This window comes from Sceloporus occidentalis, unplaced genomic scaffold, assembly GCF_023333645.1.
Source record: "Sceloporus occidentalis isolate IW3139 unplaced genomic scaffold, rSceOcc1.0.p SCAF_5, whole genome shotgun sequence".
In the NCBI taxonomy this organism is placed as follows: Eukaryota; Metazoa; Chordata; class Lepidosauria; order Squamata; family Phrynosomatidae; genus Sceloporus; species Sceloporus occidentalis.
The window spans coordinates 32,105,162-32,122,134 of NW_028316985.1; the positions used below are offsets into that span (position 1 = coordinate 32,105,162).

Here is a 16,973-nt window from a genome sequence, read left to right on the forward strand (position 1 = left end):
TCTATCTGTGCATATGTCCTTCTGTGCCCCAGCAAGTGAAGTAACAAATTATCAGGCTCTATTGCCAGTCGCGCCCAACTTGGGTCCCTCCAAATATACTGGAATGCAGTTGCTATCATTCATGCCCAAGCTGGCAGGGGATCATGGCAGCCATAGCACAAAACACCTAGAGGGCACCGTACTGAGGAAGACTGCTTTATGCCGACTCTTTTAGTTGCAACTGGTGGTAGATTCTCTCTACACTCTGCATAGAGTTGTGAAGAGAGGTGGCAGCATTTTAGTTTACATGGCACTTCTTGGTCAGCATCCTGTTAATGATTTGTGCAAGCTTAAGTCCACCTTATGCTTGTGTATCGATGGAGAGGTGTCAATTACATAAACATGCCATGGAATAGCTTTTGAAAAATCTTGGTACAGGGTTTTATATGTCAGAAACAACCCTTGAAAAGTGCTACATTATAATTTTCTTCCTCTCTCTACAGTGTCCAAAACCCCCTGCCCATGGATTCACCATTTTGCTGCAACAGTCCTCCCCCCCTTCTGTTGCTGGTAGACAGGAGCAGAAAAGTGTCTGGCTATGTTCTGATAGCAAGACACAGAGCAATGGTCTCATCAGCTGAAAACTCATGAGAACTCCAGCAGATCCCATTAGTCCACAATGGGCTATGGGAACACAGTCTAGCTATGGGAATATAGACAGACACGTTTCTGAAGCCTTCGACTCCCCACCAGCAACAAAAAGGCCACAATGTAGCATCTCAAACCTTGTTAGGTCTGCCAACGGACCCTAAAATGTCAGCTTGTCAATTACAACTCTCTTGACATGTGCACAGCTCAAAGCTGGGTATTCACCAGTGGGACAAATTCAACCCTTCCCAGACAAGAAACAAATATAAATCTACAGTGAATAGTGGTCAGCCCACTATAACACATGTGCAACATGTTACTGATAAGAGTACAGAACACACTGCTGTATGGACTGCATACTCAAAATGGTTTCCTGACTATTACAAAAATTCAAATACTTATGCAGTTTTACCAAGATAATAGGGCAACTACATTGTCAAAATAGTGAGCAAGCATCTGAGTTCTTTGGAAACTTTCATCACACTTCATGGAATGCAAAAACACAACTGGGGAGTAGGGAAACAGAAAAGAGAGAAGAGTGGCATGATATTAGGTTTGCAAAGACTACAGTTATGAAAGTGTAAAGATGGAAACCTGGAGGAGACTGGTAGACACATAAAGGGATTAGCCTTTGTTAGGTGTTAACACACACAGCTTGCATCAAGACTGTTCAGACAAAGTTACAATCAGGCAAAAGTATTCAAAGATAAAAAACTGAATATCCACTTTCTGTCAAAGAGAAACTATCATCTCACTATGTAATCATACTGAATAAAAAAACACAAGACTCCATTGTGTAAGAAAAATTGTAACAGAATATTTATATAATACACCATACAAGAAAAAAAATCCTTGTTATTAAACATGTAATGAGACAAGACACAACAGAAAAAGCAAACTTGAATGCAGTGCCAACTTGATAAAATGTAGCAGCTGGATTAGTAGGGAAGCAGTCCATTAAAATTCCTGTTTAACTAAACATCAGAAGATCCAGAGGAAGAGATTTGTTTCAAGGAGCTTCTTAATAGCAGAAAAGTTATAAAACATGTTGTATTGAAAGTGTGTGTGTGAGAGAGAAGGGGGGTGTCTTGTTATATTTTGAGCCAAACCACTCCTTATGGTGGGCAAATAGCCATGATAACTGAAGCTATAAATCTATCCTGAACCATCAACCAATGAAGACTGGCACAGAATCTAATTAAATGAACATTGGAGGGTGGTTCACTTAAGCCAACACTGTTAAAGTCAGTTATGAATACCATATATCAACATGAAGGCTAATATTACTTAAATGCTTTTAAAAGTATCTTACTGAAGTTAAAAGTTGTGCTTGTTCATGCTATGCTTAGTTTCAAAACATTCCAAATTTCAAATGATGAAACTAATGGCTAGATGGAGTCATGAATATACACTACACACTTCTACAGATTGAGACAGTGTTATGTACAGCCTCAGAATGAACATTTACTGCATATATACAATATCTTGCATTGCTTAGAGCCATAAATTACCTGTGCTCATGAATAATGTATAAGACTGCTTATCTGTTTTACTGCATGTATATATTGATAAACTAGACATGTTTTATATGCCATAAAAACAAATGCATTCTCTCTCAAATAACACAATGCACTATCCGTTCCCCCCCCCCCCAAAAAAAAACATCTGTGTAAGGAAAGGCTTAAGACAAGTCTCCACTAGGTAAACCTTATAATTCAGAAGTTTACACATGGGCAGTCCCATCTGATGATAATGGGACAAAGTCTTTGAAGTGTTGGAACACTACTACATTGATTCTCTTGACATGAAAAATGAACAAAACTAAGTTTAAAAACTAGCGAATGATCTCTTTAATGTACAAAGAATTGAGATGAGCTGCACAGAAGGCAACTCTGATACTAGACAACAATGACATCTGTTCCTCAATAATAATTCAGGATAATTCAGAAATAGAGTTAATGTGAAGTTCCCTCAATGGGAGAACATCTCTTTTCCAGGAAAACCTAGGTGGCCCAAATATATTCGATTTGTCCTGCAAAATAATTAAAACTTACACGCAGTTTCCCTGTATTATGCATATCAAAGACACTGTTCACTAAAGTTATAATCAAATCACATAAATAGCAATAAAATATAATTGAAGTTGAACACATACAGGCCTCAAAAGCCTAAGTTTTAAAAGTCAAATGCTGAAGTGCTCTTGAAAGAGAGAAGAGATGTTTATTTAAAGACAAGAGCCCCTTGTGGTTTCTAGGATACATCTCTAATGGAAGGCATTATACAACTTTGGCACCACCACCAAGAAGACCCTAACTTACACTACTCATCTAACCTCACACAAACGAAATGGTGAACAGGGCCTTCCAAAGTCTATAGTTTCAGAAAATATTCTTTTATTACAAGGAACATTTCACCATTCTCTCTAGCACTACTGGTGTAGGCCACCTTCTTCCAGTGTCTCAACTGAGCAGGATCTCTACAGTCTTCAATTCAGGGAAAAACATAGGAATGGTAAAACAAGAGGGCAGTAACTTAGCAAAGAACACACCTACATATTATTCCATTTTATTCTGCAAAGGCTCATGCATGGGCAAAAGCAGCACAAGATAAGCTCCTAATACTTTACTCACACTTAATCATATATAAACAATTACAAGTCTTTGTTTCCATGGCAATAAGCTGACAAGAACCATGCTGCCACTTTGAATGATGAGAGCAGCACTGGAAGCCAAATCACCTGCTCAGAGTCTATACTAAAGCACAACACATTGAAGGTCTGAAGTGTTGTTGCTGTTTTAGTTCTCTGTGTTCTCTGTTCAGCATGCTAACTCAATCAGCACAGTGCTGTCACATATTCCCAACTGCCTTCTGTGCAGCTGAGTCTTACTATATAAAAATGATATTTTTCTAGCTTAGTATAAGTGTTCCTTTATAACTGAGGTTCTAGATGAAGAAGCAAGCCAGAGTATGATTAATTTGGACCAAACTTTATCATTTCTAGAGCTTCTTCCAGTCTGTTGAAAACACACAGAATGTTGTGCAAGTGCTAGAACCCAACCACCTCAACACAATATTCCTCCATTTAAGAAAGGTCTGGTGTAATGAAAAATACATGTTGAAAAATGAGATGGAAAACATCCAAAAGTACCATCCCACATTTAATTAATCTCTAAAGTCAATAGAGAAAATCATTACTTACATAGATAAGCCCCGAGTAGTATCGTTCCTTTAAGTTGTGCAACACAGAGGCCTCATTCAGACAGGTTAATTCAGCCATGTCTTCCACTTTAGAGAACTTAGGTGGGTTCATCTTTTGGATATCATCTTTGTTTACTCTCACTTTCTTCCCATTCTCTGCAAGCTCCACAATGGCTTCATCTCCTACTTCCTCCTTCAAGCTAGCAGGCTCAAAACCATTCTTCTCTGAAGGGACCCACACTAGCTTCTTTGCTGCCCAATCAGCCTGAGCAAGAGGGTTGTTGATGACATTTCTGTCCACATAGAGGTATTTGTCAGCATCTCTCTGAGCCATGATGACCTATAACCAGGGACCTGTTAAAAGGTAAGAATACATTTATTATTAGTGTCAAAATGTCAATATTGCTGCTAATACTTTGAACCTATGACCTTCTAGCCATCTATAATTGACATTAGTTGCATTTCCATCTTTCTTTAGTCTATTATTATTTAAATGTCATGCATCCATCTGAAGCACCACAGATCATCTCGCCCAAGCCCGCTGGTCAAAAGACTGGACCATCCACCTGTCACTTCCCATACCAATTAGGAACTGCAAACAGATACATGAATGGTATAAAGGTGCACAACTGCATGGAAATTTCAAGAAAACAAGTGATAGCTGCAGTGGTGACAACCTTAATAAGGTGGCAGAGCTAAAAGAAATATATAAATTGGAGGGGGGGTGTTCCACCACTCAATCAGTTCTAAAAGGACTTTTTAAATAGGTTCTCATGTTGAAGACAAGTTCTAACAGAGAGAAATGTTAAGGTTTAGTTTGTTTTCCCCAATTCATAGGAAATATTGAGGTCAAGCACTTGCTGAAAACTGTTATTCCTGTATAGCAAGTAAGGACGGACTTCTGACTTCCAAGATCTATTTTGTATTTCTGGTCCTTCAACCAGAAACAGGCATAAACTCTGAATTAAGGAACAAGATGGGCCCGTGCATGTGCCCAGTGCAGGAATCATTTTCAGTACAAAAAGTGTGCTCACACATTTTCACACAAGAATCCAACCTTTGTTTTATCCCTTTGATTTCCTTAATTAGAAAGCCAGCATGGCGAAGTGGTTTGAGCATTGGATTATGACTCTGGAGACCAGGGTTCAATTCCCTGATCAGCCATGGGAACCCACTGGGTGACCTTGGGTGAGTCACACACTTTTAGTCCCACAAAACCGAATGACAAGGTTGCCATAAATCAGAAACGACTTGAAGGCACATAACAAGAACAACTGAGGAAGAAAAGAAAGTCTTCCAACTGCTACTACTGTCAAAACAATTACAAATGTGAAATTCTTACAGTTCAGAACTAATGCAGGCCTCTCAGAAGTAAATTGAGATCCACTATCTGTTCATTTTCACATTTCACAATTACTGACAACAATGCTAGATGAAGATATATGCTATGGGTATCTGCTAAACGTGAGAGAACCATGTACTTTGGGGGACTGACAGTGTGATGTAAAGAGGCAAAATAGAAGGAGGACTGAGAAATCTCTTTTCATAGTGTCCACAATAGTATCAAGGCTGGCAAAGCAACAGCTGTGCTCTAAACCTCGGCTACACAGCTTCCTGCAAATGGAACTTCCAAGAATCCAAGTACTTGCCATTTTTGGCCATAATTGAGCAGGACACACCAGAGAATGAGGGCTTCCAGATGAATTAGCTTTTTCAGGAAATGATGAAACTAAGAGTAACCAGAAACCAGTCTGAAAATACTCTCTTATTCCCTTAGGCCCTTTCTCCTTAGAAGACATCTGACATGCTTTTATGATTCTTTCTGCCCTTCAGAAAAGAAGAGTGTCCACTCTTTTGTTTAACAATCTTGAAGAAGTGTTCTGAGAAACTGTCCCTCCTTAGTCCTTCCACACCCTTATTAACAAACACCCTGCAGCACAAGGAACCCCTGACAGATCTAAGATTGCTCTAGCCACATAGCAATCTAGTCTAACAGGTACAACTTTACCATGCAAGGCCGGGGGGGGGGGGGCAGTAATCCCACTCCCTGCCACCACCTCTATGGACATAACAGCATGAAACAAACCTTCCCTTAGCCAGAAAGTGAACTGGCTACCTACTGCTGGTCGCCCTAGATAGAGAATATCAAATATTACAAACAAAAAGGAAACAATAGCCTCAGATTTACAAGTGATCCAGCCCTGCACCCCAAAGAAAAGTTCTACCAGGAATTTAGGACAGAAGACCTGAAAGGTAGAAAGACACAACTTTCCTCCATTTGTAAAATAAATATAACTATATCCTTGCCACTTTTGTAAATATTCTGCAGAAAAAAGAAGCATTTGAAAGGAACCGACCATGTTCAACTTCAGGATAAGTGAATTATGGCCAAAAAAGTACTTGATCTCACCATTTGCTCCACAGAGTCCTTGTCTGCTCTTTATAAGACTTTTTAAAAAGACAATAACCTTTATTCTATCACAGCTGTCATTTATCAGGGTTGGGATTTGGTTGAAAAGGATTTAAGGAAAAGGTAAGACAAAAGTAAAATTAAATCAGACCCAGGCACACTGTCTTATCTTAAGCTGGGAGAAAAATATGACCATCAATTACAGATGAGCTTCTGTAAAACAAACAAACAAACAAACAAGAAGAAAACACACACACACCACTACCAATTATCCCCACCATGTGCAGCCAAAGAGAAATATTCAGAGACTACCAAATTTCATGAAGATAAATAGCAAGACCCTAAAGTTCCCAGCCTGCAAGAGCTGACTATGCCCTCTGGTGCACTTTTCATCATAACTCTCTATCCCAGAGCTTCTGTGGAAAACAAACTAGTGTGTTCTTTGATTTCAGTTAATTTCAAGAAGTCTGAAAAACCCATGAGGAACTTTTAAAACCCTGACTGTAACAATCAAGGAAGAACCAAGTATAAACTAAGCATGAAAGAAGAGCAGCTGAATAATGCAGAAAGAGCAGAAAAACACCTGGGGGAGTGGAACATCAAACAAATCCAACCAAGAACAGGAAAAGATGTGAATTTTTTTTAGTGACATGCACAATCATCTGAAGTTTCTGTGCTTGAACAGGAACTCATAACAGACCAGCAAGGACATGTGAAGCTGACACCACATCCTCTCACAATTATCAGCATCAGACCAAATGGTACACACTATGCATCAAAGCATATGCCAAAGTGAACCAACTGCTCCTCTGTGCCGTCACAATTATGAAGCTTAATTTAGTACTTCAAATACCTGGAAAAAAGTATTGCTAGCACAGGTCATTATTTAGCACTAGAAAAAGTGTTCGGCACTGATACATGTTGGGAAAACATGGATACACAAATCTGTGTACTTAATGTGGCCAGTACATCTTTCAGCACCCTGGCAGTATGTGTTATGTTTTAACAGGTTTTCAGTTTCTGTCTAAACATTCAAAGCTGCTTACTTATATTTATACCATGCTTTTCTGGGAATCATTCAATCAACTTACAAGAATATAAGACAAAGATAAACCAAATTTTTAATAGTAACTATAATACTTTGAGGGAAGGGAAGAAGAGATTTGGTCCATTTGAATGCTTGTTAAGATCATTTTCCAGACTTATTTTTATTGCCCTACATTTGAAGATTAAAAGCCAAGCTTCTTAAGATGTTCAAGGCTGCATAGAATCTCTCTGGAAGGAGCGGCAGATCCCCATAAGAAAATACCACACCCAATAATGCAACTATCTGAATACTTCCTGTTGTACAGAAATATGTGGGGAAACAGAAAACGATGGGCATTGAATTGAATAGTTCACCACTGCTGAGAAGGTAAGTTTGCTTCCCCAGCTTTTTCCTGGAGCTGATGTGGTAATTACAGATACACCATCAGTATATGCAGTCATGACTGAAAACTGAACAGCATGATGCTGGGCAGGTAGCCACCCCTTTGATGTGGGAGGTGAGGAATGAAATTTGCAGGAACATTTGCAACAGCAGCAATTTGTAAGAGAGTTTTCCCTGTGCACACTCATCCTGATGTTTTACCACTGTTTTTTTTTAAACAAATGTCTATGTGGCCCCTACAGCATCTGCACTACTTGTCATAACCAGGATGGCCAGAAACCACTCTAAGTATTTCAAACTTTTCTGTAATCATTCCCTTCTCATGGAATCAGAAAGTCTTTACTCATGAATGTTATGGTAAAGCCACAGTTCTCTCAGTACAAGTTGTACAATGGAGAGAAGACAAAGGGCTATGTTAAGCAGCTATATCTTACTCAAGACATTTGTGCTGACATCAGTAATTTTGATTAACATAATTTGCCATAATGAAGGTGGGAGTAGCTGTGTCAAGTATGTTGAAGCAACCAAAAAAGCCTTGTTGCATCTTAAAATATTCTAAGTTTTGACCTTATGGATTTGAGTCCACTTCGCTAGACATATAGCATGTAGCTACAGCTGGTAGATTTTTTTTAAAACAGTAAAATCTCAATTGGACAAAATCAATTGAATACCTTGCATTTGAGAAACGGGACTCTGGAGCCCACAAAAATTATGTGAAATAAAACTTGTTCACCTGTAATATGCCACATGGAAGAGTATGCATGCAGCTCTTAGAGCTCATATCCTGGACATGGATATGATCTTGTAGGATCTATCTGTACATGAGTTATATCTATACAGAGTTAGGATCATCATTTTCACATTATTTTTAGATTTGCTGCCATTACACCCGGGAAGCATTCCTTTCATGCTGCAAAATGTGGCAGCTTAAGATATAAATCACTACACCTTGTTATATGTTCTCATTTCCTTTTGTGCAAAGTTATTCATCCAGTATAAGAAAGCTACTAATATACCATATACTAAATACACCTGTGCTATAGCAAGTTCCTCCATGAAAGAGTTGGTTGGTACTTAAAGGATCTTCTACAGCTAAAGTGGACAGGATGCAAAATTATTCCAATTAGGAAAGGCTGCTACTCATTTTCCAGCTTTCTTTATCATACCAAACATGGTGATTTCACTTATTCTCCTATTTATCCAGTGCTCCTTTAGAGGTGCCACAACAAAGGTTGGAGCTCAGACTTCCAAGCGGAGGAGAGTGCTACATCAAGAGCACTTGGATCACAGAGAACTATTCTCTTGGTCTAAATATCCTACCTTCATCCTACAAATAGCAGTATACTACATCACCAGTAGGAACTCCTTTTAAATTTTTTCATGTATTATGTGGGTAGTGTATATTCTTGAATGTCACACTGACCACCAAGATATTAACAGTCAAGTTACTAAGCAATTTGGCCCCATTCCCACTGGGCAAAAAAAGCTGCTTATTTTGCTGCGATTCTGACTCAAATCTGACCCACTGTTCCCATTAAAAACGGGTGCAAACAGACCCGGGATTTTTTACCCCTGTTTTCGTTCCCATTGGTATTTTCCCTGTGGTAATTTGAAGTGGGTTATTTTGCTCCCTGTTCCCATTGCCCTTCTGGTACCTCTTTTTTTAAAAGCAGCTGTCAATCAAGCGCCTAAGCACTTGATATCATAGCCAATTAGTCGCTTAGGCACTTTTCTCCTCTGGGAAAGGGAAAAGGGAGCCTCTATTCACCCCAAATCCCTATGCATCCTAGGCTCTTCTGTGTCTTCCCATAGTTCCTCTGGGAAAGAGGGAAGAGAAGCCTCTCTTTGCCCCCAATCCCTTGGCGTCCAGCCTCTTCTGTGTGTCCCCAGACTCCCTCTGGGAAAGAGAGAAGAGGGTGGTGATCAAGCAGGCATGTATTGTAAAGCCCATCTGCTGCTCAGGCACTCAGGCAGAGGCAAAAAAGAAAAAAATAATAATAGTTAAAAATGGTGCTCAATGGCTTTCCTCACACATCAGTCTATGAATGTGGAGCAGGGGGGAGGTTGCAGGGGGTATAATGCGTTTACTGTGTTTGGAGCTCAATGTAGCATGATCGCCTTACCCTGCTTCCCAATCCACCAGGGAAAAGGCTATGCGAACGGGAGAAAATGGCACCGGTAATGCAGGAAAGAGAACAAGCGGGTGACACTCCCAGGCCAGCCCCTTGAGTACTGCTCCTCCCATCCCCAAGATCCTGAATCAGACACCCTTTCGTTCCCATTCATTTGCCCCGAATCAGACTCAGGAGGCACAGGAAAACTCGCTAAAAAGCCGCTATTTTTTAAAACCGGTTTATCAACCAATGATTCAGATTTTTTCAGGATAAATCGATTAAGATTCGAATTCCAATGGAAACGATATCAGAGCAATGCAGATCGAATGCGCACTCAAATGGAAACGATGCACCCATGATTCTTGTCCTGATCCGCATTATAAGCCAGTGGGAATAGGGCCTCAATTTTCTTTAGAGTTATCTGGTAACTACCTATAAACTAGAAGAGAATTGGGGATCATGAGAAGGAAGGGAGGGAGAGAGGGAGGGGGGAGAAGGAAATGTGGCAGTATCTTTAAAACTTTTTTTAATTTTCACACGAGCTTTTGAGGATATAAACCCACTTCTTCAGATGCAGTACCAAATTGGTTTTTGAGTGTGCAGTAAGCATAATCAATTAACCAGTTTTACACAAACTCCTTCCAGTTCTGAGTTCTGCACCAGGTTGGTCATGTATCCAAAGCCTCTTGGCTGCTTCAGCAGTTCTCTGCAACTTTGAAGTGAAAGGACAAGGTACTTGTTAAGGTACCCCAGATGGCTGGCTTTTATAGTATAAGCTGAAATGTATACTTTCTTTAAAACTTCAGGTCTGGAGCATAGTTAAACCTTATTGCCTGATTATTTGTTTGATTTATATTCCACCTTTTCCCCTAGGATGCCTAGGCAGCTGATTTAGTAGGCTGGCCAGTACAGATACTGACTTCTCCTATGGATGCTTGCCAGAGGGCACATAGAGAATCCAGTTGAAAGGAATGCAGGTGAAGTTCTCTGTCTGTTCCATACCAATTGATCCCAAAGGCCAACCAGATAGCATTTGAGGGTTGAGGGTCTGTTCATACAGGAGTGCTTTCAAATCCAACTCTTCCTTCCATCTGGCCTGAGATGCACAGACTTTGCAGTGGGCACAAGAGGCAACCACATAAGCCTCACCAAGGCATTGAAAATATTTAAATGTCCCTCCTAAGATTTTAGCAGTACACACAAGACAAACATCTTAAGAAATGCCAGCAGCAGAAATAGGCCGAAGGGCATGCAGGACTTTGAACGCTGGTGCCAACAACTGCCAAAGCCAAAATCAAACAGGCCAGAATTAGCCAATGAAGACTGGCAAAACAGAGCAGCATGGTTCCTACCAATACTGCTGCAGCGGTAGACAAAAAAAAAGGAACTGGCGGTTTTGGAGTGAAGCCCCTTATATAGAGGTGCTGGAAATGGGTAGGGCTACTGCCAAAAAGCTTATGTAATTCTGGAAGGTTCTGAATTATGCAGTGCTCAGATACAGGATAACCCATTTCAGAGAATCACACAGCCAACAAAGAAGTTTACATTATTATACCTGTCAAACTGAACTGCATTAAAAACAAATACTTTCAGCCTAAGTGATCTGGTTCATACACCATGGCATCAGGTTCTAGGGAGCTTTCCATATCTTCTTCACCAACAAACAAAATGAAATAGGGCACAAAAGTCCAATAATGGACCCAACAAGCAATAGAGGAAAAGGACAAATGAGCTGTCACCATTTTACAAAAAGTACATGCTAGACTGGTGAAGTTTAAAGGAGCAGCAAAAACAGGTAGGAAGAGAGTTCAAAATATCCACACTTGATAGGGAGATATCAAAAGGAGATTGAAATCTACTTCTTGCCTAGAAACACAGAACTGATACTTTTCTAGCCCACCCCTTATTTCATTTCATATAGAATTCTAAATATGGTAAACAGCATGTCACATATCTCAATCCTATAGGAAGATTTGGTACACACCTGACTCAGACATAATATGCTTCAGAACTTCATACATAAGCCCTCTTTTATATGAATTCAGCACAATTTGTGTGGGACTGTACAATCTAGAGATTTGAACCACAATCTTTAGCTTATCAGTCTACCCTCCATATACAAATTCCTCTGAATTATACCAAGATCCCTTGCACAGTGACACTCATATCACACATTAGGGAACTTTGGGAGAAGATGTCCACTGAATATGGGTGAGAGCTTTTCCCCACAAATCTACATTCATTTTTCTACAAGTTCCAAATGTTTCAGAGAATTTGTTAAGTGAATACAGTATAAAGAATCTGAACCATGGATTTGTGGAGGATACTATATTCTAAATCTCATTTTCTGAAGCTTTTGTACATGATGTGTCATTGTAAATGATGTGAAATAAAATCACCTTGCTGCTTGTTCCCTGAACCTTTACTATTAATCAGGAATACTGGCTGTCAAGAATAAGAGTGCCATTTGAAAAGGATGCTTCATCTAGGTCTCAATCTTTGTCCTTCCAGAGGTTTTGGACCTCAGCTAACAACAGCCCCAGTCAGTAGGGCCAGTGTTCAGTTGAAGTCCAAAATATCTAGAAAGCCAATGGCAGAGAAGCCCAGGTCTAGGTTTTAGAAGAATCAGGAAAATGGCACGCCCTGCCTTACATTTATTTCTCCAGAACAATTTGTACCACACCCAATTTTTTATCACTGGCCACAGAACTGCTTTTGGGATTTGGCCAATGGTCAGCATATTAGGAGTTTAAGTGGCACGGCTGCTTAAGAGGAAAATCTACCCCAGAATAACTAGAGTAAAGTACCTGAATGTTTCCAAGGAATATTAAGCTATGAAATGTTTCCTGCTACAAATTTCAGACTCCTGCAAATTGGTAACTTCGTAACATGCCCCAGGCATGTTGCTGGAGAATAGAAAGACAATAACCTTTTCTGTTGTGGTTATAACCTCCTTTTCCAGGAAAAATGCCCATTAAAAAAAATCTAGTTTGGAATTTTTAAAGAATCCGTCTAGCTTTCTTGAAAATGAAAGCTACAGGCCCAAATAGGGCCTAAGCAACTGGTACTCAAATCAAACATGAACTCTTACTACAGAGCAGTCCTACTGATGTTTGTATTGTAATTTTTAGAATAAAGTAGTTTCTTGAGTTATATTTAGTACTGTTACCAAAACTAAGCGCCCTTTTCCCAAGTCACCCAAGCATGGTTTTCACAAATACAGAAAAATGTCCATAAGGTTTAATAATACAGCAGATGCTGCCTAACTGGTAAAGGCTACACATAAGGTTAGACAAGGTGTAAAGTGTTTAAACTGCATGATCATGCATAGAAAGGTTATTACCCAGAACCCTTTTCAGTTGGTTTCCTAGGAGGCTGGGTCCCCTGGAAACAACATTACTGACAGTTGCTCTCTCCATCTCAAGCATGCAAATTACTTGAAGAAAGAGATTAGTCTAGAAGTTTCTACAGCTTTTCAATGTGTTAAGAGACTGACAAAAATACAGCTATTACAGTATCTCCCATCTACTTATAACAGCCATGTTGTCACCTTTTTGGGGGCATCGATTTGTAGCATTTCTGTGTATAATTCACTCCAACATTGACTACTTGGCTACGCACTACGGAAAGGCTTACTGGTATTCCCTTCTGTTCTGTGACACAGAACAGAAAGCTTTGCTGCAGGTACTAAGGTTAGAAGGTTGCCATTAACTGAAATGACAAATACAGCATTGCACTCCTTGACTTTTGAAATTACAAAATGAGAGGCACTCAGATTAGCAATATCCTGTTGGCAATGATGCAAAGCAAAAATGAGTTCAAGGCAACTGAAGACATCTGTGAAGGCAAAAGGAACATGCTGTGAAGGCCATTTTCTAACAAGAGTCAGAATATTCTCTAAGAAAAGTCCACGTTTCTACCTCTAATGTTGCACATCTTAAGTCAACTGTTATTTTTAATGTATTTCCCCATCACATTTAAAAAGAGTGGATCTCCAATTATTTAGACCCTTTTGCTACTGGAAGACACCACAATTCACAGGTTGATCAGATTTTTTGCTCTCAGAAAGTTCCTGAATCAATGCCTCCCATTGGGGGGGGGGGAGTGTGCCTAGGGAAGGCTCTGAGACATGCTACCAATCTGTGTAAATCATTATTGAATATTTCATATGCAGTCTAATCTTAAGACTTATCTACTCATTAGTAAACTTCCTGAATTTAGTGGGACTTTCTTCCAACTAAGTGAGGACAGTCTCTCTGGCTTGAAGCCTTCTTCTATAATACAAAAGCTCTGGCTTAAAGCCTTTTTCTACAATACAGAAACATTCTTAAGCTAGGAAACTCTTTACTACTACAGTCGGCCCTTCTTATACAGTCGGCCCTTCTTATACACGGATTTTTTATACACGGATTCAAGCATACACGGTTTGAAAATGTTCCAAAACAGTATAAATTTACCTTGATTTTCCATTTTTTATAAGGGACACCATTTTGCTATGCCATTATATTTAATGGGACTTGAGCATACACGGATTTTGTTATACACGGGGGATCTTGGAACCAAACCCCAGCGTATAACAAGGGTCCACTGTACACGGATTTTTTATACACGGATTCAAGCATACACAGTTTGAAAATGTTCCAAAAAAGTATAAATTTACCTTGATTTTCCATTTTTTATAAGGGACACCATTTTGCTATGTCATTATATTTAATGGGACTTGAGCATACACGGATTTTGTTATACACGGGGGATCTTGGAACCAAACCCCAGCGTATAACAAGGGTCCACTGTACATGCGACTTGAGCAGCCAACTTCAGAATACACAATGAACTTCCACAGTGAGGCTGCAAATGTCAAGGTGAATCAAATGAACAACATACTGTTTTCAAGGTGTAAAAAGCAAGTTTTACAGCTACTGTAGGAAGCCCAATCAGCTATTTGTCAATGAAAGGGCCAATTTCCATACTTCGCTTAAAACTTCAAAAAACCCTTGGTATCTGCTGGGGTTTGGTTCCAGGAACCCCTGTGGATACCAAAATCTGTGGATGCTCAAATCCCACTAAATGGAATGGCGCATTGCACTGGTATTTCTAGAAACTATTTCCAAGCTGTGCATGCTTGAATCTGTGAATAAAAAGTCCGTGGATAAGGAGGGCTGGCTGTAATTCTTTTGAATCTGTGCAGTTACACAAGTGTCCCCACATTTTCTATATTGGTAGGTACAGAACTAGCTTAGTCATTTTAGGCCAATATGAACAAAGGATCCAGCCTAAGCCTTTTGTGGATACTGTCCACATGTTCATTTAGTGAAGGGTCAGAATCTGGAAATGACGTTTTACACTTTGTTCTATGAAAGCCATGGTCCCAAGAATGCATAATCCTGCAGAGAATTAAAGAATTATTCTTATACTTACAATTCCACTTTACTCCAAACGGGAGCAAAATATGCATTTCTCCCCATTCATTTTTATCTATATACTACCTTTTCTCTTACTATGGGACCCAAACTGCCATTTTCCATCCTATTACTTTAAAAATTTCCTGTCAGTGAATTTTAAGGTAAAATTTTTAAATTTAAGTATTCATTGTCATTTTTTTATTCTAGATTACAAATGAATCAATTTCCAATGCAATAGAATAAACCATATGTAATATTCTCTGTGTATATCATTATCTGTATTTTCCTTGGGAGGAAATTTCATAACTTTCATCAGATTTTTGAATGTGTCTACGACTCCCAAGAAAATTCATTAAAAACATTTTAAAAATCTTCTGATTTTTATGTACATTATATTATTTGGGATTTGCTTTTTTTCTTTCTTATTCTCAGGTTAAGCTAGTGCATTCTATGTTTCCTCTTTTTCCTCTCTCATCTGATGGAATTTCCTTCATTCTCCAACCCATGGATTTTCTATTGTTTTTTTTTCCCCATTTGCAGACCTAAAGACAATACCTCAACCCCCTACATAGCATATATTAGGTGATATATAAGTAAGTGATGCATAGAACAGTAGATGCTGGGTACAAAACAGTAACATTTCAAGTTAGTAGATTTTTTTTATGAATAAGAGGGTACTATAGAGTTGGAAAATCATTAGCCTGCAGACCATGTCATTACTAGCCTTTGTATGCCATTTGCAGAGAAAAGTCCCTAAACCAGAGAAGAACACATGACAGGAATGGTCTTCCCAAATTGGGGTACCAGCTAACAGAAGAGCTGAAGCATCACTACATGTTCTTGTGCTATCCCTTGCAAATTGCTTTGTGTACCTAGCCTAAAATGGGGGAAGGTGACAGGGGTACAACTTTTGACAAGGTACAATACTTTGTATTAAAAGCTAGCAAAGTTAGGTGTACTAGTTCACTTTGTTATGAACAATTTCCCCCTATAAAAATCTACAATACTCCTCCTGTCACTACAGGAGGTAATGCCATATACCAGTGCTACTTAAAGTGGTGACCCTCAGACCACTGCCAGCTCATCAGCTGCTGATCTGCAGACAGTTTGTAGGAAATAATTGTAGTCAATGGGCACAAATGTGATACCAGTCCCTGGAACACTGAAGAAGAAGAAAAAACTGCTGGTCCACCAGATCAGATAGCCTGAGAAGCATTTCTGTACACCACTTCTTGAAGCAACTTGTACAGTAATAACACAGAGGCTCCACCACAAATGTATATTTGGCAGGGGCAGAAAAGGCCAAGAGAATGTGAAAGCAGTGGGCCATTCCTCCTATTATGAACTAATTGTAGAGTTAGGCCTAGGACACGTTTCACTTGAGAGAAGCTGATATTAATTACCCAGCTTACTGAGTACAGGAACTGCTGCATGGAAATAGCATCTTGTGTTCAGAAAGGGGGCGAGGAGGGGCAGTTATTAGTTTCAAACCATCTTTAGAACACTTAAGCTCAACTGGCAGCAATCCAATAACTGAAAGTTTGAATATATCTTATAGCAAGCTAAATCTAGCACAGCATGCTCTCTGAGACTGTTGTTTCTTATTACTATGTGTGCAGTATATGCCTGCTCAGCAGAGGAAAGGACAGCATGCCCACAAGGAAAACATTCCAGAGGGAACACACATTCTTCATGACCACTCAGTACAGTAATCCTGCTTTAAGACAACAGCAGTAGTTTTGGAAACTATGGTCCATCCATGCTGCTCAAAGGGTTTGGTGTAGAGTTCACCA

The 16,973-nt window shown here is 39.4% G+C and overlaps 1 protein-coding gene across 1 annotated transcript in view; it reads right to left on the bottom strand.

Annotated features, from left to right (window-relative positions):
- MYH9 (myosin heavy chain 9) overlaps positions 1-16,973 on the bottom strand; it is an 84,877-nt gene that overhangs the window by 58,235 nt on the left and 9,669 nt on the right. The window contains exon 2 of the mRNA XM_089528096.1: positions 3,827-4,179. Within this exon, the coding sequence (XP_089384222.1) occupies positions 3,827-4,159 (333 nt within the window). The 5' untranslated portion in view covers positions 4,160-4,179. The remainder of the gene's footprint in view (positions 1-3,826; positions 4,180-16,973) is intronic.